The 24,581-nt window shown below is 57.7% G+C and overlaps 1 protein-coding gene across 2 annotated transcripts in view; it reads left to right on the top strand.

The window, feature by feature from the left end:
* Window positions 1-24,581, top strand: part of MYO5B (myosin VB) — a 189,222-nt gene that overhangs the window by 140,449 nt on the left and 24,192 nt on the right. The window contains exons 22-30 of one of the 2 annotated variants that reach the window (XM_084888914.1): window positions 3,743-3,976; window positions 8,902-8,986; window positions 10,099-10,247; window positions 11,311-11,430; window positions 13,324-13,464; window positions 15,780-15,845; window positions 17,167-17,418; window positions 18,960-19,060; window positions 22,707-22,784. In XM_084888914.1, the coding sequence (XP_084745040.1) occupies window positions 3,743-3,976; window positions 8,902-8,986; window positions 10,099-10,247; window positions 11,311-11,430; window positions 13,324-13,464; window positions 15,780-15,845; window positions 17,167-17,418; window positions 18,960-19,060; window positions 22,707-22,784 (1,226 nt within the window). The remainder of the gene's footprint in view (window positions 1-3,742; window positions 3,977-8,901; window positions 8,987-10,098; window positions 10,248-11,310; window positions 11,431-13,323; window positions 13,465-15,779; window positions 15,846-17,166; window positions 17,419-18,959; window positions 19,061-22,706; window positions 22,785-24,581) is intronic. The other variant, XM_084888915.1, reaches the window with a different exon arrangement.

The following is a 24,581-nucleotide window of genomic DNA, read 5'->3' on the forward strand; positions in this document are numbered from 1 at the left end:
CCAGGAGTCAGCCCTGCGCTGGCTTTGCTGATTTCCAAAGTCGACTTGAGAGGTTAAAAATAGAGCTGGTATTTCACAGTCCACGTGCTGGAACATCAAAGAGAAGCAGATTTAAAAGGCCTATTTTTAAACTGAGCTTCTGCCTTACAATTCCTGCTTGGCAAGCATCTGCGAGTGGTGGGGGGTTACCTCCCTGGCGGGGTGCCTGTGTGCAGGGGTGGTCAGAGGAGAGGGGGAGGGGGAGGAGGCCCTGCTTCCTTGTACCCCTCCCCCTGTTGCCCGGCGATGTGCCAGTCACCGTCCTCATATATGAGCTCGTTAAGTCCTCACCGTGACCCTATGAGATAACGTTAACGTGATTCACATTGCAAACTGAGGCACAGGGAGGGCACCTGGCCTGCACGAGGTCACACAGCGAGCAAGTAGCAACCTCATGCCAGAGCATGTTCCACTGCCTCCGGCCATGCAGACCCTGTTGTCCTTGGGCTGCCTGGCCTGTTACAGAGGGGTGTGTGACCTGCCGCCACAGAACACGCGTGGCCCTCTGCGGTGGGAGGGACATCCGTGTGATCTGTGGCACCCGCTCTTCAGAGGTCCCTGAGCTGTCGCAGCCTCTTGGCAGAAGGGGTGGCCCTTGGGAACGGACGGGTTCCTATTCCTTCTGTGATGCCTGGAACAGCTTGGGCTGCTCCCCCCCACGCCCCCCTCCCCGGCACATATGGTTCCTGAGGCAGAGGAGCGGACACACGTGTGCCAGGGATGACGTAGACGAGGCATGTCAAAGTGCTTTTCACAGCAGCACAAGGTAGTGGACGAACTCCCAGCTGGAGGGATACCCAAGTTCTGCCTCCGTGATGCCTGCCCCTGGAGCTGACAGCTTGGGGTCATGGCCAATCTCCGGATGAGCCCTGAGTTCATTAGGGGGTATCGACTCAGATCTCATCGATGCGTGATGCCAGGACGTGGCTAAAGGAATGATGCCCACTCTTGGGGAAGGGGGACACTTTCAAAACATACCCCCACCGCCAAGAGGTCAGCAAGGGAGCAATCTGAAAAGCAAACCCAGGACAAGGCTGGCACCCAAAGCTCCTGTCTCAACGAGGCAAACACAACATTGGTACCCAGCTCCAGGGAAACCACAGGGAGCAGGGAGTGGGGTCCCCTGGGGGTTGCTGAAAGAGAAAGGGAGGGCTGGCGCTGTCCTTGGTGCTGACCTTTCCTGTGGTCAGATTTAAGTACATGCTGCCCAGTGTCCTTCAGCAGTGACCGTTCCCACAGACATTGTTCACAGCAGCCCTGGGGGAAGCCTGTGGTGTGACATTTCTCAGCCAAAATGCTGTAACCTGTGAACTCCGCTTCCTACCACTCTGCCTTTGCTTTAAGCACAATGTGTAGAGTGACTAGGCCAGTTGCACCTATAATTGTTTTTTTTTTTAATATTGTTATTGCGAAGAATGTGGCTTATTTACTGCACCTGTCATAAAACCCACAGGAAGCATCAGCATCAACAACGCCAAGGACAGTGCCAGCCTTCCCTTTCTCTTCCAGCAACCCCCAGGGGACCCCACTCCCTGCTCCCTGTGGTTTCCCTGGAGCTGGGCGCCAATGTTGTGTTTGCCTCGTTGAGACATGAGCTTTGGGTGCCAGCCTTGTCCTGGGTTTACTTATCAGCTTGCTCCTTTGCTGACGTCTTGGCAGTGGGGGTATGTTTTAGAGAGGAAGGGAGAGAGAGAGAGAGAGAGAGAGAGAGAGAGAGAGAGAGAGAGAGAGAGAGAGAGAGAGAGAGAGAGAAACATTGATGAGAGAGAAAGAAACATTGGCCAGCTGCCTCCTGCATGCCCCCTTACTGGGGATTGAGCCCCCAGCCCAGGCACATCCCCTGACCGGGGATCAAACTGGCAACTTTTTGGTGCACAGGATGATGCCAACCAACTGATCCACACTGGCCAGCGCATACCTATAATAGTGAAGGTCAAGTTTCCTAGACCTTTATGAATATAAGGCTTTATTTAAATATATTTTATCTGGAAAAAAATTAACACAAACATATGGATCCAGTCAGTAGCCTTGTAAATCAATTTGATTCAGTACATGTAGTATGCACTAGGTAACTATGTTAAGTTAGCTGATGTTCATGACTTACAAAAGCGCCCATCTACATCTGATACACAGCTTTTGGCCTTCGGTGCCTTGGTTTTCTCAGCTGTGAAATGGGACTATGAGTCAGCCTACTACACAGGGGTTTTCTGAGGAGTGGATGAGTTAATACTCGAACTCACGTAACACAGTGCATGCCCCACAGCAGGCACCCCATTAAGCGCTGGTACTGTGTGTGGAGTGTGTGGCTTCTCTTATTGCATACCGTCTTGCGATGGCTTTCCTCCCTCCCTGCCGGTTGGGAACCACGAGACTCTTGTGTGTAGCTAGTCAGGTTGAGCACTGCGTAGGGTAGCTGTCTGTGGGCATAAGAGTGCTCCAGCCGAAACCGGTTTGGCTCAGTGGATAGGGCGTCGGCCTGCGGACTGAAAGGTCCCAGGTTCGATTCCTGTTAAGGGCATGTACCTTGGTTGCGGGCACATCCCCAGTAGGAGGTGTGCAAAAGGCAGCTGATCGATGCTTCTCTCTCATTGATGTTTCTAACTATCTCTCTCTCTTCCTCTCTGTAAAAAAAAAAGAAAAAAAAAAAAAAAAAAAAAGAGTGCTCCAGTCCAGCTCACACGCCGCTCACCTGCCAGGCAGCCTGGTGCGGCGCTGCCCTGAGGAAGGGGCATCTCAGCCATGAGGGCCCATGGCGGGCGTGGCGTGGAATGGGTCCAACAGCCGTTCTGCTCCTCCCTGCCTTCTGTGGAGCTTAGTCTCTGGTGTCCGTGAGCATGGATTCCTGGTGCTCAGCTTATTGGTGTTTTCGCCGGGAGGTCTGTTCTCTGTGGAGCTCCCGCACCACGAGCCGTGATTGGTCCTCAGGACTGTTCTCTGAGCATTTGGGGAGCCCCACTTCTCTCCCCACGTCGCCCGCTGACACTAAGCTCCTGCAGCACCGGTTTGCCCGTGTTCGCACGGGTGCTCGACACCGGCCTGGGTCCTCGGTGCGCCCTCCCCGTGAGCTCAGCCAGCATCCATGTCCCCGGCCCCCCCACGCCTGCACCAGGCCCATGGGGGTGAGGGCTCCACACCAAGGGGGCACGTGACCTGTGCGGTTCGGCATGGATGGTTCCGCCAGGGCCTCAGTCTCTGTGTCCGAGCCCTGCAGGGCCAGCTGACAGGTGGTGAGGGGTCCTGGGCCTCCTCGGGAGAGGAAGGGGAGGGGTCCTTTGTCTCAGAGCCAGAGATTAGGTTGCAGCTCTTTGTGCCTCGAGCTCAAGGGGTAGGAGGGCAGGGTGACAGCAGGGAATCCTGCAGAGCGTGAGGGACCGGGAGGCAGCGTCTCGTGCCCACAGCCCGAACCCCAGGCCGAAGGTCTGTCCCGCAGGCATGGACAGCCAGCTGTGCCAGCTCAGCACTGCTCCTGCCCGGGACACCCCCGAGCAGCGTGTTGGTGATTTCTGTCTCCCTCTCCCTCTCCCTTTCCCTCTCCCTGCCCCACAGAGAGTTTCCTCAGGGACTTGCCAGGAGCCACACAGCATGCAGGGACCACGAGGTTCCGCCTGGAGCCATCCCTTTCATTGTTCATCGCCTTCGTGTGTTTTCTGGCCGGATAACGCTGCTCTCCGCCTCTTCTCCCCTCTCCCTGTGTCTCCCTCAGAACAAAGAGTTCAAGACGCTGTCGGAGCAGCTGTCCGCAGCCGCCTCGGCCCACGCCACGGAGGTGGCGAAGCTGAGGAAGGAGCTGGCCCACTACCAGCAGAGCCCGGGCGGGGACGTGGGCCTGCGGCTGCAGGAGGAGGTGGAGAGCCTGCGGACCGAGCTGCAGAGGGCCCACTCCGAGCGCAAGATCCTGGAGGACGCCCACAGCCGGGAGAACGACGAGCTGCGGAAGGTAGGGGCTGTCCCTGTGCTCACTGTCCCTCTGTGTTCAGTCAGGTGCCCTCCGTCCTGGTTGAGTTTCTGCCGTGAGCTGAGAGGTGCACACGCTGGCTTGGGGGTCTCAGCGTCTGCTCTGCGGCCTGGCAGGCAGGAGAGACGTGCACAGGGCGTCGCCCACAGGGCTGACGACAGCCTCTCCACGCCCCTGTTCAACCTGAGTCCTCGCCCTCTGGGGAGTTGGCCTCCTCTAATATGGATGGTTTCCGTCTGACCCGCCCACTCTGGTCGGGGTGCTCGTAGGTTTCCTCTCTGCCCCATAAGATAGCTCTTCCCAGGATAGACCTCCACACCCGTCTCCAAAGTCAGGATATGAACACTCCCGTCCCCACTCCCAAGAGACCTGTCCAGACCGGGGTGCCCCGATTGCCACCGGAGGGCTCCCCCAGACCCGGGACACTGCTCCTCTCTCCCACACTCGACGGTGCAGGACCCACGCACCACGAGGCCTGAAGTAAACTCCATCCTTTGGGGTGAAGTGCGTTGTGCTGGGAACACGGGACCACGGCCTGTCACCTGCCAACCACGGCGCCTGGCACTGGTTGTCTATTGACTCCAAGGAACAGGTGGAGGAAACCCTTCCACGTGGATAAAAATAAGAAGGGGCGTCCGGGGCGGGAGAAGGGCCAGGTTAGAGCTGGAGACTTGAGGCGGGTGCCGCTGGGAGAAATAGAAAAGGGGGTTCCCTCAGGTGGGCAGTCAGATAAGACACGCGGGACATCCCTTTACCCAGCAGATCCACAGCACGGTGTCTCCGGATTCCACCCCACAGAGAGCCCTGACTCTGCTCCCAGCCTCCTTCCCAGCTGCCCCCCAGGCACTGTGACTGGATATAAATATAAAACTATATTTTTTAAGGGGGCTCGGCACACTATTTTTTAAAAAAAATACATTTTTATTGATTTCAGAGAGGAACAGAGAGGGAGAGAGAGATAGAAACACAATATTGAGAGAGAGAGAGAGTCATTGATCAGCTGCCTCCTGCACAGCCCCTACTGGAGATCAAGCCTGTACTGTGGCGTGTGCCCTTGACCAGAACCTCTCAGTCCGCAGGCTGACGCTCTATCCACTGAGCCAAACCAGCTAGGGCTCAGCACACTTTTAAACATTCACATCTTCATCCAGGGGAGCCTGCGATTTATTGCAGAAATCTCCCGGGCAGAGCAAAATGGATAAAAGGACACCCTGCTCCTCTCCTTTAAAAAAAAAAAAAAGTGTTACTGTTTCCTAGAAGTGCATTGACCTAGATCCGTGGTCGGCAACTGCAGCTCGCGAGCCACATGTGGCTCTTTGGCCCTTTGAGTGTGGCTCTTCCACAAAATACCACGGCCTGGACGAGTCTATTTTGAAGAAGTGGCATTAGAAGAAGTTTAAATTTTAAAAATGTGGCTCTCCAAAGAAATTTCAGTCATTGTACTATTGATTAGCTCTGTTGACTAAGGAATTTGCAGACCACTGACCTAGATCCTACAGACAGAGTCTGGAACCGGCAGGAAGGAGAAACTTGAGGACACTGCGAGCGTGGGAACAGTCGATGCCGAGGCAGAACCCTCGAGGCGCCTTCCCTGACCCCAAACATGCAGGCCCCAAGCTGGTCCCAGGAGCATAAACAGGCACAAGACGATTCATTAAGGGCAATGTCCACCTCTTTCCAGGAAGAGAAAAAGGTGGAAGCAGAATGTACCTTTCTCTAGGCAGGGGTCTTCAAACTACGGCCCGCGGGCCACATGCAGCCCGCAGAGGAGTCTGATCCAGCCCACCAGGTTTTTTGGGCAGTGAGCGCAGCCGAGGTGTTACAGTAGGAATTAGTAGTTCATATAGTCCGGCCCTCCAGCTCTCTGAGGGACCGTGATCTGGCCCCCACTTTAAAAAGTTTGAGGACCCCTGCTAGGGCCTCCGGAGCCTCTTCATTCCTGTGGCTGGGGGTATGAGGGGGTGGCTTGGGCAGCTGGCGTTTTCCCCTCCACCTTCGGGGCCTATTCAGGGCTTAATGTTTATCAAAGGCACCGAGTTTGATCATGGCAAACGCTGAGTCACCAGACGGCCATTCCCCTGGCAAACGCTGAGTCACCAGACGGCCGTTCTCCAGGCTTGTCCAGGGCCTGCTCGGCGCCGAGCAAGCTGACTGCTGGGGAACGTTGACCGAATGGATTTGGAGTTTCTGTCAGCACATGTGGTGTCGGAACCGGGATCCGGGAAGTTGGGGCTCCCCACCATGCCCATCCTCATCGTCAGGCTGTGGCTCCCCGGCCGTGGCTGCGGGCGGCCAGGGCCCCTGGGCCCGTCGCTGTCTGCTGGGCGGTAGGTGCGCAGCATCTGGGACGCGGTCACCGCCGTGGCCGGTGAGCCCTCCCTGCCGTCAGCGTCCAGCCGTTTGTTCCACAGCGAGTACTGGCTCCTTGGCATCCAGCTCTCCCTCCGGTGCAAACACCGAACTTGAAAAGAATGTCAAGAGAAAACAAAAGCCCAGAGCTACATCTGTGTCCCCAAAGATGCGCTGGGAGAGGCGGGACGTTCGTTTTATTCCACCTCCCCGGGCGACGTTAGCCCGACAGTAACAGGTTTGCCCAGTGCTGGCTCTGGCGATCCGTCCCAAGTGACCTTTGAGGAGGAGACTCTGCCGGGAATACCCCTCCCCCCCACCCCCACCCCCGCCATTTATCCTGCTAGCAGTGTTTCCCAAAGTGTGGTACGTGTACCCCCAGGGATATGGGAAGAGTTTGGTGGGGGTATGCGTTGCACCGGAGTTTGGTGGGGATGTGCACTGCACCGTGCTTAGCTGTGCCTAATTCTACGTTCTCATGAGCACGAGGGGTACTCAGTGTTACGAAAATTATAGAAGGGGTTCACATATGTCAAAAGTTTGGGAAACACTGTAGGGGAACGCTCCTGGTTCTTGCTAAGTGTCCTTTTCTGCCGCCTGCTTCCCTGACAACTCCCCAAAGGGGGGCCATTTGGCCGCAGAAGTTTGTCACCTGCCGTATCTGCCAACAAACTCCCCACGCCAGCCGGCTGGGAAGACGGGGTGACCCATGTCTGGGAGGTGTGTCTGGGGAAGCATTGTCTGCCTCCCGGGACGGGACTGGGAGCCGAGGGTGGGACCGTCCCTCCTGCTGTCTGCCCGCTGGGCCAGGCTCTGGGCCACGTCCAGAACTGCTCGGGCAGGAAGAGCAGCACCGCTCCCCGTGCCACTTTGATGTATGGCTCAGCACAGCAGGGCCGAGTGCCTTGGCCGCCAGCCTCCGCGCATCAAGCCTGGGAGGGGGGGGGGGGGGAAGAAACGAGGCTCGGGCACACAGAGGACCCCAGGGGGGCGTGCGCTGACCTGGATCTCCCGGCGGTGGTCTCGGTGGAGGGTCTGGACCATGGCGGCTACTGGGAGGTTCGGTGATGCCTGGTGCATTGGGAGGCATGCAGCATTCGGGTCCCACCCGGTGCTGAGGCATTGCCTCTGACTGGTCAGAGGATGTGTTCCATTTCCAAGGGACGTACTGTCTTCGGGACGCCCGGGGGACAGTGAGGAGGACGGTGGGGACCTGGGCAGCCTTCTCAGGTGACCCCCGCTTGGTGAGCCGTCTGCCTGCTCAGAGCGTGCTTAGGGGAGCAGTCCCAGTTCCATGGTCGCGTCCTTCCCAGCCTGCTGTGACATCACCCCCGGCCCCGAGGTCAACAAGGTCAGGGGTCAGCCTGTTCCTGGCCTCCTGACCTTCAGGCCCCACTCCAGGCTCTGTGTGGAAGGTCCCCGCCACGTGGATGCTTCTGTCCCTGTCTTCAGTCTGACGTGGCTTGGGCAGCGAGGAAAGGGAAATGCCAGCTATCCCGATGATTTGCCAAGTGGATTTGAAGGTGCTCGTGAAGCCACTGGGGGTGAGCTGCCTCCAAGAATAGCAAGTTAGATGCACCTGAGAACGGTTTTCCTATGTAGTATGTGCCTCCTGAATGATTACAAAGATTTGTTTCCTTCAGATTTTTATAGTTTTAACTCTTTTTAAATTTTTCTTTATTGATTAAGGTATTACATATGTGTCTTTATTCCCCCATTACCCTCCCCCCCCCCCAAGCCCTCCCTACTCATGTCCTCACCACCCTGTTGTCTGTGTCCATTGATTAGGCTTATATGCATGCATACAAGTCCTTTGGTTTATAGTTTAACTCTTACCTTTAGATCTTGGAAACATTTTAAGTTTATTTTTGTATGTGGCGGGAGGTAGGAGTTCTTTTGTATGTGAAAATCCAGTTGTCCCAGCTACATTTGTTGAAAAAATTTTTTTTCTTTCCCTGTCGACTTATATAATGAGGGCTTTGTTTCTGGATTTTGATTCTTGCCATTGATCCCTGTGTCTCTTCTGACGCTAGTATCACTCTACCTTATTACTGTAGTTTTGTAGCACGTTTTAAAATGGTAAGTATGAATTCTCTAGTTCTTTTTCAAGATTGTTTTTGCCTATCCTGGTTCCGTAGGTATTCCGTATGATTACTCAGACCAGTTTGTCGGTTTCTGCAGCAAAGCCAGCTGGGATCTGGCCAAGGGCCCAGCAAGGCAGGGGAGCTCGGAGCACACTTCACACGGGGTTTTGTGTGAAGGAAGCCCTAACCCGTGATGAGCGGGACTGTCTTGTTTTAACCAGTTAACTGCCACGATACTTTGAATTTAACTTAAAAAGGTCCGCCGCTTGCGTCTACAGGGCTTACGGCATACAGATGGTTAACAGAATTTGTCCTTCTTTGTACATTTTCCCCTTGAAAGGAAAGTGCCCGATTCCGTTTTCTTACATCAAAAGAGCATTTGAACTCAACCAGCTCAAAGTCAGGCCCCACAAAAGGAGCCTCGCCTTGGCCGGCTTCATGGGGAAACACGTGCTCTGTGACCCTCTCTTTCAGCGCGTGGCGGACCTGGAGCAGGAAAACGCTCTCTTGAAAGATGAGAAGGAGCAGCTTAACCACCAAATCCTGAGCCAGTCGAAAGGTGCGTTCCAAAGAGCTCGCGTGTTCATGCTGAGCTTTCACTCCCTTCCCGCGGCGATGCTCCCGGGCGCCCGGCCAGCGTGGGCTCCTGGGCTCGTCAGGGCTGCAGCGGGGAGCGGGCTTACGCAGGTGGGAGGTGCGGGAGGGTCCTCGCGCTCCTGCCGTGACGTCCGGTTTCATGTGGAGACACGCGGGTACAGACAGTGATGTGCCTGGGACCTGAGTCAGGGAGGCCTGTCCTCAGAATGACCGCCATCCCTTCTGCACAGCCCTCAGCCTCCCTGTGCAGAGTGGACATCCAGGCACAGAGCTCCGAGGCTCAGGGAGGCTGGTGACAGACACGCAGGGAGCACTCAGGGGCGAGTTGCTGCTGCTGTGAAATTCGTCGTCAACATCACCGTTCCTGCTGTGCTTTCTTCTGCGGCGGGGGGTGGGGGGGGCATCTGTTTTCCTTTGCTGAGGAGAGGGTTGTGGGTCACATGCAGGTCACCGGTCTCAAGCACCCACCGGCCCTGGGCTGCTGTCCACCCCCACATCCTGCTTGGCCACAGAGGAGCAGTGGGGTCCCCAGCCCCAATTCTCGCTTGACTCAGTGTGGCCTCCAGCAGGTCACTCTTCCCCCCCTGCACCCGGCACCCCACCCCCTCCCTGCTCCTCAGGTTCCTGCCCTGGACCACTGAGCCACTTGACCACACAAACTTTTTAATTTCCCTTGAAGAATGGCTTCTTTCTGCTGATAGGAGTAAACGTTTTGGTGGGAGAAAGGCCCCCATGCTGTCCTATGGCCTCCCCTCCTCCCTAACCAATGGCTGCATCGCCTTGAATCTCCCTGAACTCCAAGACCGAGAAAGGCCCGGAATAGGGGAGAACCGGGGACAAAGCCCAGGTTCTTGCAGGGAGCTGTCTGTGTGCTGCCTGGTGTGCGTGCCCCCCACCGCTGCCCTCGGAAAGCATAGAAAAGCTTTCCCGGCTGGGAGGCAGGTGAGGGGGTGGTCAGTGCACCGTGTCTGGGCCAGGGGCTGGCGGGCAGCCTTTGACAAGAGACTCACCGGAGGAAAGCATGTGTCAGAACACGCGTGGGGATGTTCTGAAGGGTGCGTGTCTTGCTTCCAGATGACGTGGCCCGTGGCTCCGCCCAGGAGAACCTTCAGATGAAGAGGGAGCTGGAGGAGGAGCGGTCCCGGTACCAGAACCTCGTGAAGGAGTACTCCCGGTTGGAGCAGCGATACGACAACCTCCGGGACGAGATGACCATCATAAAGGCGAGGAGGGCGGGCGGTCCTGCTGCCCCTCCAGCTTCCCCGCCTGGTCTCGGGCAGCTCCAGCCCCGGGCAGCGTCCGACACACGAGGCTCGGGCCTCTGTGTGGTGTCCGTGTCCCGGCCTCTCCTGCGAGGCGTCCCAGAGGGGGAGGGGAGGACTCAGGAGTGCCAAGGGATGTGTCCTCTTTCATTTCCTGTTCGGGGAGCATCCCATGTTGCCTTAGTAACGGCGGGGGGTGATCTGATGGGGTGCGGTTGTGCGCACACTGCGAGGATCTGGCGTCTCGTCGTTTCCCCTAATGGTTGACGAAATGCCATCCACGTAAAAATGTCATATTTCACCACTCGCCATTTTTTTTTTTACCGCCTACAAACATTCCCTCTGGAAGTGCACATTCAAACAAGACTGAATGGTTAATTGCATAGAAACCAGCAATAGAAGCTGAATAGGAACATCGAAATCTGAAATGTTGCTTCCAACATCAGTTTCCACTCTCAAAGCCAAATCCAATGCAGGGGGAAAGGCGTGTTTAAATGGACAATATAGACCAGTGGTCGGCAAACGCCTTAGTCCACAGAGCCAAATATCAACAGTTCGACGATTGAAATGTCTTTGGAGAGACACATTTTTTAAACTTCTTCTAACGCCAACTCTTCAAAATAGACTCGCCCAGGCCGTGGTATTTTGTGGAAGAGCCACACTCAAAGGGCCAAAGAGCCGCATGTGGCTCGCGAGCTGCGTTTTGCCGACCACTGGTACAGACGGTAGCCTTTGTTTCCAGTAAGGTTACGGTTTTCCTAAACTGGCTGGTGGAGGCAGATGGATGTGGGGCCTGCGGGTGGGTTTGGGAGTGGAATCCCGGGACAGGACTGTTCACCTTTCTGCAGGATGGTGGGGGAAGCGTGGCGCCCGGAGAGACGGCCTGGAGTGGGTTTGTGTTTCGTTAAGAGACCAGGGAACCCAGCTCTCCCCAGAGAGGCAGAGTCCACCTCAGGAGCCTCCTTCCGTTGAAAGTCATGAACATCAGCTCATGTTCACTTTTCACACGTGTCTCCTTACACAGCAAACCCCAGGCCACAAGCGGAACCCGTCCAACCAGAGCAGCTTAGAGTCGGACTCCAACTACCCCTCCATCTCCACGTCGGAGGTGGGCGACACGGAAGACGCCCTGCAGCAGGTGGAGGTGAGCGGGCAGGCCCTGGCCCTGTGCCCGGGCTGGGGAGCCCCTCCGAGGGTCAGTGTCTTCGGTGGGTGGCCACCGGAGCCCCAGGGGGCTCTTTCCCGACAGCAGCCCCACAGACAGTGCTCTGGAGCGAGCGGGCGCCGGGCAGAGCGATGCCTTGCGGTTGGATGCACTGCTCTTCGTCCCGCCCGCCCTCCAGAGAGGAAGGGAGGAGGCAGGGCCCGGGTGCCTCTTGCGGGAACGGTAAGTGACACAGGGAGGAACAGCGAAGCCATTAGCGGGGATGTGATTTATTGTCCCCACTCGGTATCCCAGTGCACACCGGAGCGTCACAAATGCGTGACTCAGCTGGATAAAACTCAGAGGACAGCATGTACTTGCTGAGCGACTGTATTTTTGTCAGGAATGGCCTCTTAGAATTGCTACGTAATATACACACCGTGGATTGAACAGTCGGTCTGTAATTTTGTCAAAGGCACAGTTTTTCCTCTGGCATTTGAAAAGGAGAAAACCCACAAGCATATGAGCCGTAGGGAGTAGGTGAAGGTGGGTGTGGAGGAGGGGCGGTTATAGCAGCGCGTGTGTGTGTGTGTGTGTGTGTGTGTGTGTGTGTAGCACACCTGTGCGAAGGTGTGTGTGTGTGTGTGTGTGTGTGTGTGTGTGTAGCACACCTGTGCGGGGCGTTGCAGGCAGGTGCTGGGGAAATGGTGACGGAGCGCAGAAGGCCCCGGGCGCACAGAGCTCCTCTGATGGGGGTTAGACGGTAGTGAGCTGAGGGAGGAAGTCTGTGATATAATTGCAGGCACAGCAGTGCTGTCAGAAAAAATAAAGGATACACAAGTGAGTGATGGAGTAAAGAACAGGAGAGCCCAGCCGGCGTGGCTCAGTGGTTGAGTGTCGACCTATGAACCAGGAGGTCACAGTCTGATTCCCGGTCAGGGCACATCCCCAGGTTGCAGGCTCAATCACCAGTAGAGAGCTTGCAGGAGGCAGCCAATCAATGATTCTCTCTCGTGGTTATGTTTCTATCTCTCTTTCCCTCTCCCCTCATCTCTGGAATCAACAAAAATACTTTTAAAATTATTTAAAATAAAAAAGGATAGAAGAACAGAAAAGGAGGGGCTCGGGATAAAAGTTCAGTGTGCTGCTTGCCATATGCACTTAGTAGGCATTTTATAAATGCTGGCTTAAGGCGTTGGTTTTGCCTCTGCACTCTCATGCAGACTGGAGCACTTCCATGTAGGTTTAAGTCCTCATTAAATGCTGGGCGAACCAGATTATATTGTCACGTATGTCCATACGTGTGCCTAAAAGATCCTCGTGGATAGGCTCATCCCAGTGCACACCCACAGGTGACAGAGCTCCGGAGGGCATCCTGGGCGTGGATCTGAGGGGAGACGTGGGGACTGCAGCTGCGGGAGCTGCAGGGGCACGGGGTCCAGCAGGGCGCCTCCTGGCGGGTCCGGGCGCGGGCGTGGGGGTGGCAGTTTGCTTGCCGTGATTAGTAACCACACGGGTTCCTCATCGGGAAGCAAGCTTTCAGTTCCTCTGGGATGTGACTGTTTTCCAGAAGGGTGCTTTTTTACCTTCCCAATGAGACGGCTGTGTCTTCACCCATTTGTTCTTGGGACATACGATCAGTCATCTTGCGAGGCTCACACGGGAGGAATCTGAATGGCTGGGACTCAGATGTAATCCGGACAGAAATGCGCCCGGAGCACAGTGCTCACACAATCAGTGATGGCCGGCGGGCACCAGCTTGGTGCCCGGGATGTGGCCTGAGTTTGGGAGGAGAGGGGGCGGCGGAGGCGGCGGGCGGCGGCGAGGTGCTGTGGTCCCCTGGGGCCCTATCCTATTAAGGCCTCCTCTCCCCTGCCCCGTCCTCCCCCGAAGGAAATCGGCCTGGAGAAGGCGGCCCTGGACATGACAGTCTTCCTGAAGCTGCAGAAGCGCGTGCGGGAGCTGGAGCAGGAGCGCAGGAAGCTGCAGGCGCAGCTGGAGAAGAGGGAGCAGCAGGACGGCCGGAGAGCCCAGGTGCGGAGGCTGCGGCCCCCGAGCTCGCTCCCCCGGGGCTCTGTGGGGGGGGGGGGGTCACCCAGTAACTTCATCTTGTGTTGACGTCGTCATTGCACGTGTCCCGCCCACATCACCCCACTTGGACGGGAGTAAGGGTTACAGTGCCCTCAGGGCAAAGGGTTCCCCTGGGAGGCCAGCAGGGAGCCCGGGCCATCGTTCCCCACGTGGGCAGTGGACCAGGGCGTGTGACTAAAGGATACATACGAGCAGAAGTAGAATCAGAGCGGAGAGCGTCGGGTGGCGTCATGCGCCCCTCCTTCCCGGGACCACCCTCTCCACAGCCCTGTCATCCCAGGGGCGTGAGTGTTGGAAAACCTTGCTGGAAGCCTTAGCGCCCCCAGACAGGCCACTCGCCGCCAAGCAAGGCCCCCCGGGGCACCCGAGTGAACACGTGAAATGATCACTCCTGAGAGGAGATGGAGACGGGAGAGAGAGCAAGCCCCAGCCATGGAGGACCGGAATAAGCCGGGGAATGGAAGTCAGTGCGGGGGTGGTACAGGTAGGGGCTGAGGGAGACGTGGGGGAGAGCCATCTGCTGTTGCCGGGGAGGGACAGGGACCACCGCTAAGGGATGTAAGATCATTTCCGACCCAGGTCCTGTCCTTAGCTGACCTCGACGCGGGTTTCTCAAAGGCCCCTGGTCTGTTCTCAGGCCCGAATTACCCATTGTGGGGTTCCACTGCTCCCCCGCAGCCCTACGTCTCCTGCTCCCCCCCTGCACAGTCTCCTTCTGTGACACCTGGCTCCCCTTTCCAATCGGATGTGTCCCTGATGCCAGTCAACTCCCGGGGTCTCCTGGGCCGTACGTACGTACGTGGGGAGGCAGGTCTTGCTTTGCGGATTTAAATGTCTCCGGTGGGCTGGATTCTGAATGACAGGGGAGAAGTTAGGTTTGAAACGACTCGCTCGGTGAGAAGGGAAGCTGCCCTGACAGGTGAGCGCAGATCAGATATATTAGAATCTGCACAGGCGACAGCGTTGGGTGCCTGGCACGCAGCTTCCGGCCTGCCCGGCTGCCCGAGGGACTCGCTCCCCCGGTCCCCACCACAGAAAGGCTAACCATTCGAAATCCTGGCTTTAGAGCTTCTGTTTGTCTGGACACCAAACAGGAAAGGGCGTCTCTGACCCAGCAGGCGTTGGAGCTGCAGGTGTGGCCCACAGCCCCGTGGATGCACCGAGGGTCTCTCCTCACGGGGAACGGCCTGTCTCCCACGGGTCTTAGTAAGAGGGGCGGAGGGGGGGCGGGATGGATCCCTCTGCAGCGCCTGAAACCAGGCTTTCCTGAGGGTCTTTGTTCTGGAGAGAGATGGCTGGGGTCTAAGCTACAGAGGGATCCCAACCTCTGAAGAAGGGATGCCTGGACGTCTAGGATGTACCTCAGTGCGGAGTGACCGTACTGCCCTGAGGAGGGGCCCCAGCGACTGTAGCCAGGCTGCCCCCTTCCCATCGTCCCGGCTCCCTTTCCCAGGCCTGGCTGAGCTCTGGGTGGTGGTATGCATGTGTGTGTGGCGGGAGGGGGTGGGGGGGTGCGGGTGCTGCCTGCCACCCTGTCTGTGTGGGGTGGCATGAGGAAGTGGCTTCTCACTGAGGGCTCAGAGACGTAACTGGGAAGACAGATAACACAGTGCACACACACACCCTTCCCCTGAGTAGCTCGGGTTTTACCTCATTAATAGGTACATCGTCATGATTCATTAATTAACCTCTTAAACGAGGACCTGAGGCTCAGGGGCTGTGGAAACAAAGCACCACAACAGACACTTCCTGTCGCGTGTTCCGGAGGCCGGAGGTCAGGAACGAGGTGTCCGCAGGGCCATGTTCCCTGGAGGCTTTCGGGAGCCCGTCCCGGGCTCTGTCTGAGCTGTGACAGCGTGTCTCTGGCGTCCTGGCCTGTGTCTGTCTTCCCTTCCTTTAAGGACAGCCCTAGTAGATGAGGCCCATGCTAATGCCCGCATCTTAACTTGGCAACATCTGCAAAGACCTGGTTTCCAGATTAGATGGCATTCACGGACACCAGGGGTTGGGATTTTGTCCTATCTGTTGGGGGGACTGCACCCCTCACAGGGTGTTGCACATACTCGGGTGCCTGTGAGCATCGTGTGAATGACGTTGGGGTGGGCAGGAGGGAGATGCTTACGGAGCGCCTCGTGGTGGCCTGAGGTCGTGAGCTGCGTGTGGCGTGTGGGAAGGAAGCACAGTGTTGCCGGGGGAAACCGCAGTTTTGACCACAGCTGGGCATCTGTGCTCACCTTTCTGCCTCTCTATCTGGGCAGGTGGAGCCGCCAAAGAACAACATTGACGTGGACCAGGACTCGGATCTAGCCTACAATACGCTGAAGGTGAGGCTCGGACTCCCGCCCCGGGAGGCTCCCATAAGGCTGCTAATAAGCAGGGATGTATGCACACCATGTCCTCGAAATGAAGGGAATGTTGTTCTTACTCTGAGGAGCTGTCATGTATGTCAACGGGAAACGGTTCCCTCCTGCTGACACCAAACGTGGCATTTCCCACACTAAGCAATTGTCCACTTCTCCGTGGACGCCCAGGTGTCCTGCCACTGAACTCAGCTCTGGCACTGGCTACTTAAGTCGGCACAGATCCCGGGCTAGGGGCTCAGTCTCACAAGACTGTCCCCGGCTGGCCCTGGGCAGCTGGGGGCTGAGAGGGCTGGGGGAATCCTGAGGCAGGCGCACAGAGTGGCCAGTCTGAGGGGGACTAGGTGCCGCCATCTTGTGGCTGTGGGCACTGCCAGCTTTTGTGATGGTGTGATGGTTAATTTGCATATTCCCTCTTTATTAGATAGAATGTTGTGGGCGGAGGATAGGGTATGAGGGGAAATGGGGAGTCTGCACGGCCTCTGCAGGCCCAGCACTGCCAGCCCCTCATGTGCTCACAGCCCCAAGCTCTCCACCCCATCGTTTAAGGTTTACATGCTGGTTCCATCATATAGGCCGGATTGGTCAGTTTATTCGTATTTAAGGCAATCTCCAGGCCCACCCCCTCCCTTTCTGGAGGTCATGGGTGGGGCTTCCTAATCACAAGGGTGGCTCCTCTGGCAGCCAATCCCCATCCTCCAAGAGTCACCTCATTAGCATAAACTCAGGATATTACAAAAGAATTTTAGACGCTCTGTGCCTGGAACTGGGGCCAGAGACTCCATACGCATTTCTCATGTCACCTGTCTTACCTGCCTGACTCAGGTCAGTTCAGTAAAATGTGGCCAGTGGATAAAACCACTTTGGACAGATGATCAGGATTTGCAGGGAGATGTGAGGCCAGGATCCCGCAATGAGTCCAGTGCTGGCCGGAGGGGTGTGGAGGGGGGGGAGGCCAGAGGCTGAGGGCACAGGGGCCTGCGTTCCTGCTGAGATGGGGGAGTGGCCCCCTGCAGGGAGGCGTGTGCAGAAAGGGGCATCAGAGCCGCCCCACTCCCATCCCCATCCCCTGATTGTCATTGGGAATTTACCCAGTCTCCCGGGGCAGTTAGTGTGATGGGACCACACATAACTCTAGGGACAGCTGTGTTGCCCAGAACAGCCCGAATCACGCCCTGATCTCAGAGGGTGGGCAGGTGGGGTGAGGAAGGCGGGGGAGGGGGGCGCGTGGGGCGAGTGCCATGGGCTCGGGAGTGACGGGGCCTGTGGCCCGGCCGTCTTCCAGAGGCAGGAGCTGGAGTCGGAGAACAAGAAGCTGAAGAACGACCTGAACGAGCTGAGGAAGGCCGTGGCCGACCAGGCCACCCAGAACAACGCCACCCACGGCTCCCCCCACGGCTCCCCCGACGGCTACGGCCTCCTGCTGAACCAGCTCCGGCTGGCCCACGAGGAGCTGGAGGTCCGCAAGGAGGAGGTGCTCATCCTGAGGACCCAGATCGTCAGCACCGACCAGCGCCGCCTGGCGGGCAGGAGCGCGGTAAGGGCAGGGCGGCCGCGGTGGGCGTGTTGGGACGACGGGGAGGTGATACGGGGGCCTTCAACCTACAGGAACAGCGTCCTCCGTGCTGGGGTCTCCTCTGACGGCAGCGCCAGGGGCTTGCTGCCCTCCCAGCGTGACTTTTCATGGGAGACTTCGCTGGAAGTTTCTAGGATCCTCAGAAATTTTCTCTCTAATACGAGCATGCCCAGAAGGAACTGGACACAGAAGGAGAGATAAGGGCCCCAGCTGAGCACCTCCTCCCCCCTCGCCCCCACCCCTGCCTGGTGTTTCACCTCATGCCTTGCCCCTGCTCTTTACTGAGGTTTGGAGGTGAACGTCTTTGCTCTTTCTTGGGCCTCGGGGTGGCATTTGTTCCTCGTGTGTTCAGCGTCTGGGGCAGATTGTGGAGAGGAGGGAGGGGCGGAGGCCACCGGGTCAGGCTGGGTCACTTCGGAGCCTGGAGCCTGGAGGGTGGGTGGGGTAGGGAGGCAGGAATGAGTGTGGAGGATTCAAAGCAGACAGATCGGGTCTCGTCCTCTGGATCTGGGGTGCTCTCTCCTCTGGGGACACTGTCCTGGCATCGTATCCCACACCCCGCCCCCCTGTGCCCTTCACAGCCAGGCCTTGCCATTCTTCCAGCGGGACCTACAGTCACGTCCCTGCCCGGGCTCACTGCTGGGTCTGAGGCGGTGCTGGGCCTGCGCCACTTCCCAAAGACTGGCTTTATCCTTCTGTCTGTGTAGAAAGTCATTCCTTTTTTTCTTTTTTCTTCTTTTTTTTCAATTACAGTTGACACTGGGTGTTGTTTTGCATTAGTTTCGGTGAACAGCACGGTGGTTAGAAAATTGTGTCATTTAGGAGGGGATCCCCGACGATTCCGGGACTCCCCCGGTACCAAAGTCATCACATTATTATTGACTACATTCCCTGTGTTCGCACTTCACATCCTGTGACTGTTCCCCTCGCCGCCCTCCGAGCTGGCCACTCTCAGTCTGCTCTCTGCATCTCTGAGTCTGTTTCTGTTTAGTTTATTTCAGCAGAGAACTAGTCCTTTCCCTGTCAGGAGGGAGAGGAGAAAAGGCAGGTGGACCTCACAGAGCTAACGCTTAGTCATTATCTTGGGCGACGACACGAAATGAGACCACGAGGAAAAAAAAAAAAAAGAGCACAGGGGATGTTTATTTTGCTCTTTCGATTCCACATAATGTGTGAAATTATGAGGAATTTCTCTTTCTCTGTCTGACTTCTTTCACTCCCATAACACCCTCTTGGTCCATCCACGTCATCACAAATGGTAAGATTTCATTCTTGTTCGTGGCCAGCACGCCACCGTGCACCGACACCACCTGTCCTTTACCCACTCGTCCCCTGGCGGGCACTGGGCGCTCCGGCCGTGGCTGTGGGAGGGGACGCTGCAGGGCGCGAGGGGTGCATGTCTTTTGGGGTTGTGTTTGGAATTCCTCCGGGGATGTGAAGTCACGTCCTGACAGCTGTTTGTGTGACCAGAGGTATTTCTTTATTTCACCTGGGACCTCCAGGAGCCGAACATCAATGCCAGGACCAGTTGGCCCAACAGTGAAAAGCACGTGGATCAGGAAGACGCCATCGAGGCCTATCACGGGGTCTGTCAGACGAACAGGTAGGTCCCGCCTCGCGGTCTGTACCTGAGGCGGCGCTGGCAGAGGGGTCCCGTCCAACCTGATGCACTGACTGTGTGCTCCTCACTGTGCGCTCCTCACTGTGTGCTCTTCACTGTGCGCTCCTCACTGTGCACTCCACAAGGGGTCTTCTCTGTTCTGGGAGATGAACGAGGAGGAGCAGGCAGTGACCCGTGACCTTAGGAAGCCTGCTGCTGCTTCGGCGGGACTCCAGCGGCACCTGGAGCGGCAGGCCCCAGGTCCCTGCACGCACTCGGGAAGGGAGCTGCCTGGAGGCTGGGGAGAGGGAAAAGCGGCTTTTCTCCCTGAGAGAGAAGTTGGCCCATGCGGCACAAGAAGCAGGAGGCGGGCCTGCCCAGCTCCTGGCTGCAATACCATCCCTAGAGCCCAAGCCGGGCACTACAGAGGTGGGGCCGCTATCATGGCGGCTAGAGTGAGACTGCCCTGGCTTTTAGGTACTGACCACCTCTGGGCCCTCCTCAGGGATGAGCTACCAGTCAGGAGAGTGACTGCAGGAGGAGCAGGGCCGGGATGTAGACAGAGCAGAGCTCCAGGCTGTGGCGGAGCGCTGGGGAATGTAGAACCAGTCGCTTGTTGCCCAGTACAGTGGTCGGCAAACCACGGCTCTCGAGCCACATGCGGCTCTTTGGCCCCTTGAGTGTTCTAACACTTCTTCATAATAGACTCACCCAAGCCTAATACCAGCTTCTGCGCATGGGCCACGAAGTTTCAGTCGCACTGTATGTCCGCGCCCGCACGTGGTATTTTGTGGAAGAGCCACACTCAAGGGGCCAAAGAACCGCATGTGGCTCGCAAGCCGCAGTTTGCCGACAACGGAACTAGTAACTACTTTCTAGCCACTCCCCGCCTCGGTGTTCTCACCTGCGATTTGGGGGCAGTCCTAGCCGAGTGCTTCATGCGGTAATGGAGATTAGGCGAGTTAGAAGCACTTACTGCACGTGTTGAGCATGAAATAAATGTGCGTGTTGTTGCCCCTATTATCGCCTCCTGTGCCTCCTGTGCCTCTGCGGGCACTGGCGCCTGGCTGTGGCCCTGCTGCCTTTCTCTCCCAGCCTCAATGCACAGCCTGTGGAGCAGCCCTTAAGCATTTGTTCCTGGATTGCTGAGAACAGCACGCACTTCCAAAGAGCGCCAGGAGGTGGCGCTCGAGAACAACGTGCAGTTTGCAGGAATGCACAGAATCGCTGGCTCCTCTGTGGTTCGATTTCCAGAGCTTTTCATCTCACCCCTTTCTGCAGAGGGGAAACTGAGGCTGGGGTGGGCTGAGTGGCCTGCAACTGAGTTAGGGGAGAATCCAGGAGGCCTGACTTGCAGGCTGGCCTGCCTCCAGCCCACTGTGTAGGTAACTGGAAGGCCCCAGCAGGAAGTTAAATTTATTTCAACAAAGATGTGATTCTTTTCCCTTCAGGAGGGAGAGAAGAAAAGGCAGGTGAGCCTCACAGTGCTAACGCTAGTCAGGATTTAGTCGTTTTACATGATCTTGGGCGAGGACACGGAATGAGACGAAGAGGATAAAGAGCACAGGGGATGCTTAAGAGAGAGCGAAGCGGGCTTGGCTGGCCCTGGCTAGTGAGTGTGCGTGTCTTTCTGACCGTGGGATCCATCTCCGCTGTCAGCTCCCTTTTTCTTCACCCAAATGGCTGCCAAGGGTCTGGTCCCAGGGAAAGGTTTCCAGGAGCCACTTGATACCCTGAACTTGTCTTCCCTTGCAGCAGTGATGATGGTGATAGCATAAGAACGCTTTTCTGATATCTTAAAATCACTCTATTTGCAGCAAGCCGAGGGAGCGATAGGGAACTGAGAGCCAGCCTGAGAAACGGCAAGCACAGAGGGGCCGCTGGCCCTGAGAGTGACCCTGCGGGGTGGCCTCTCTCCAGTTTGGTGAATCCCGGCAGGGAGGGGCTGCCAGGCTGAGCAGGAGGACGCGGACTGAGCCCTGGAGCCCAGCAGGCGAGGACATCTCGTCACTGCGAGGGCTGCCCTGGGCACACAGAGTCACTTTTCCTCTCCTCCCGTCTTCCTGTAGTGGAGGGTGTTCTGGTTTAAACCTAAATCGTATTGTGTGGGGGTGATGAGGAAGAGGGGTTGGGAAGAGCTCAAACATACTCTGAGTTTGGCTTACATCTCTAGAGGGATTCAGAATGTCCCCGTACCCAATCACAGCCTCTCTAAAGAGCCCCTGGTCCCCAAGTTCAAAACTTTCTTCCCTTGGTAACTTGCACAGGGTGTCTGTGGCCTCTTCGGGAATGGGGCCTGGCACAGGGGCGGATACCGTGAATATTTGTTGGTTGTCTGACAGCACTTAACATTTAGCAAGCTCCTGAGCTGAGTTGTCTGGGGTCTTCCTCCTACCACCAGATGGCGCTCCCTCCTCGGCCTCTGCCCCTAATGGCGGGCTGGAGTGGGAGGGAGCGGTCCTCGGAGGGTTTGGTTCTCTTTCATCTGGGAACAAAGGGTGGACTCAGTCGGTCGACTGGTTTTTAATTTCCTGTGCGCCTGGCTTCCTGAGCACCGCGGGGTGATAGGGCTGCACAGGGCTGCACGGTTCTCTACACATCTCTGTGCACAATGCCGGGCACGTTACAGAAGGAAGAACTCGGTGACTCCATGGGGGGAGGTTAGTGCCAGCTTCTCGCTGGGTAGCCCGGCCACACACATGCCCCTCCCTGGACAGCATTAGGGCTGGAGCGTCTGCTGTGGGCGGGGTGGGGGGGTGGGGGGGTGGGGGAATGGGAACGGCAGGGTTGGAGGATCCAGTCAGAGAGGCCAGACAGCCTGCGGGAAGGAAGGCACTCAGAAGCTGTGCTCCCTGCCGCACCTCCCTCCCCCTGCTGGCCTCTGGCCCTCTCCAGCGTGCCAGGCTGTCCGCGGTGGAGAGGGACATGGTGGAGGAGCACGTGACATGTGCCTGACCTCCAGGCGCTGCCTGCTGGCATAGGCCCCACCCCGCGCAGGGCAGCGGGAGGGGGCACAAGAATGTGCAAGTGAAATAGACAGGACTAACACCCCCCAGGCCCAAGGTCCAGGGGGAAAGCTCAGTTCTCATCACAAGTCTTTATTCGCTGCTGCTTTTTGCAAGATTGCAGCGAGGGCTGGGGCTGAGATGAGTCATGACAGAGGAAATGCAGTTGGAAAGCAGGCGGGTACACAAGCTCCTTGCCCCTCCCTCCCCCCAGGGCCTGCCGTGTGCCCAGGTGCTGCCCTGCACTCCACTGAGTACCCAAAGGTCCCGGGACGCTGGGCCTCCCCTCCCTGTTTGCATCTCCGGTCCTCCCTCCCGGCTCCCCAAGACTCCCTCTGAAAGGGCAAAGGGCGCTGTGTGAGAACTTGTGAGGCCCGCCAGGCCCGAGCCCCTGTGGGTCCCAGGACAACCCCCACCTGTGCCCCCACCGCTCCCTCCTCGGCCACGGCTTTTCCCTGCTGTGTGGGCCCTTTGCGGGCGCCCACGCACTGCAGACAGCAGGGGAAGGACGGGAGCCCCAATGTTGTGAGCCTTCCCACCCTGCTCCCCAGCCCTCGGCCGGACTCGCCGCGCTCTGCTGGGCTCTCTGCCTGTCTCTCTCCTCCGCACTGGACGCCCTGCGTTTCTTTGTCCTTCATTTCCAGCAAGACTGAGGACTGGGGCTATCTGAATGAAGACGGAGAGCTCGGCTTGGCCTACCAGGGCCTAAAGCAAGTCGCCAGGTGGAATACGTGCCTTTCTCCTGTGGCTGCTTGTCTGTCCTGCCTGCGGTGTCTGTGCTTGTGTGCCGGCTGGCATGGGGGCGGGAGCGGGCCCTGTCCGGATGCCAGGATGGGGGGGAGGGGGGGAAGCTGCCTGTTAGCACCTGATGGCTAACCCCCCACTCCTCACCCCCACCCCCAGTCCCATGTGTGGGCTCTGTGACTGAAGGGACAGCCTGGGAATGGCACAGGCACACGGCTACTTGCAGAACAAGGCAGAGGAGGAATTAATTCGGGGCTTGGAGTCGGCGCTGCTGCTCTGCCTCGTGGTGCCCGCAGGACCGGCTGAGCTCCGGCCGGAACAGCGTGCTGTTGGCTGCGCTCCGGGCACAGGGCTCCCGGGCGCCTGCCTCCCTCCACACGCCTGCTGGCCGCTGTGCCCGTGTCACCCCATTAGAGCCTGGAGCTGGCCACAGCTGGCAAGCCCTGGGCCACGCATGCTGCATGTGTCACGTCGGACCCTCGCCGCACGTGTGTGGGGTGAGGACCCGAAGGAGCGGTGTTTAGGGAACTTGCAGCTTAAGCAGAAGGCCCAGAATTTGACCCTGGTTTCACTCGATACCGACGTCTGAATCCATACCCCAGGGCCTGCAGCGTGGTGGGCAGGTTGGGGGGGGAGGGGGTTAGATGTGGAAGGTGACAGCACGAGGGCCATGTCACACGCTTACTGCCAGCATGCACCTTCACTCACACAGGTGGGCGGGGTCTGCAGGCTGGGGCGGGGTGGGAGGGGGTGGGGGGGGGCAGAGAGGAAGTGGAAGCTCCATGCGCGGGTGGTGGTGGGAACGGGAGCCGGGCCTCAGGCCCCTTCCTCAGAGGTCTGCCTGCTGAGCACACGGTGGAGGCCCCATTAGAGCAGGGGTGGGTGGGAACGCCCGGCCCGGGGCCATATAAGGCCCATGAAATCATTTGGCCACGGCAGTAGGGGTGAGGCAATGAAAGGTTGGACGACTGTAGCAGGCCACTTTTTGAGTTGATAACTCTGTATGCCCCCGCGAAGGATGCTGTGAATATCCAGTGGCCCTTGGCAGGGAAAGGCCCCCACGCCTGCCTGAGAGCAGCACCAGCCTCTCTGCTCGGGGGAAGACCGCCCGGGCGCTGGCTCTGGGTTCAGGTGTGAGCCACCGCCTGTGAGCACGGCGGCTCTGGCTCCGTTTCCTCGCTGCTAGAACAGAGCCTGCTTCCTGCGGCATCACAAGCTGTGGGGTGACACAGGGCGGGCGCGTCATAAGCGTGGAATAAACACAGGGCGGGCAAAAGCTGGGTTACAGTGTGAACACCAAAACAGAGTTTATTCTTTACCGTTATCTGTCAATTACTGTGTTGTTTTCTATACAAACACCGTAACCCTGGTTTGCCCACCCCTGTGTTAGCTGCTGTTTCTATTATTATGATGGTCAGATCCCTGGCCCATCAAGAGGTTTTCTAGGGGGCTGGACCCCCACGTGACACCAGGCAGTTCCTCCGGGCCCTCCGTCCGCAGGGAGCCGTGCTTGGTGCAGAAGCAGTGGCGCAGGCCTCCACGGGCATCCAGGGACCTGGCGTCCAGGCAGCTCTGTCTCTGGCTGTGGCTCCCTCTCTTGCCCTTAGCTCTCTCACCTGCGGATGAGGGATTCTCCCCCCTGGCCCAGAGCCCCAGGCTGAGCCACCCACCTGCTGTCTGCAGGAGGGTAAGAAAGACGAGAGCATAACTCACACGTTAGGAGCCGGTCCTCGGGGCAGGGTCCCGAGAGGCCAACGTGTCTTGTAGCCAAGGTC

This window comes from Pipistrellus hanaki (assembly GCF_964339955.1).
Source record: "Pipistrellus hanaki genome assembly, chromosome: 6".
NCBI lineage: Eukaryota > Metazoa > Chordata > Mammalia > Chiroptera > Vespertilionidae > Pipistrellus > Pipistrellus hanaki.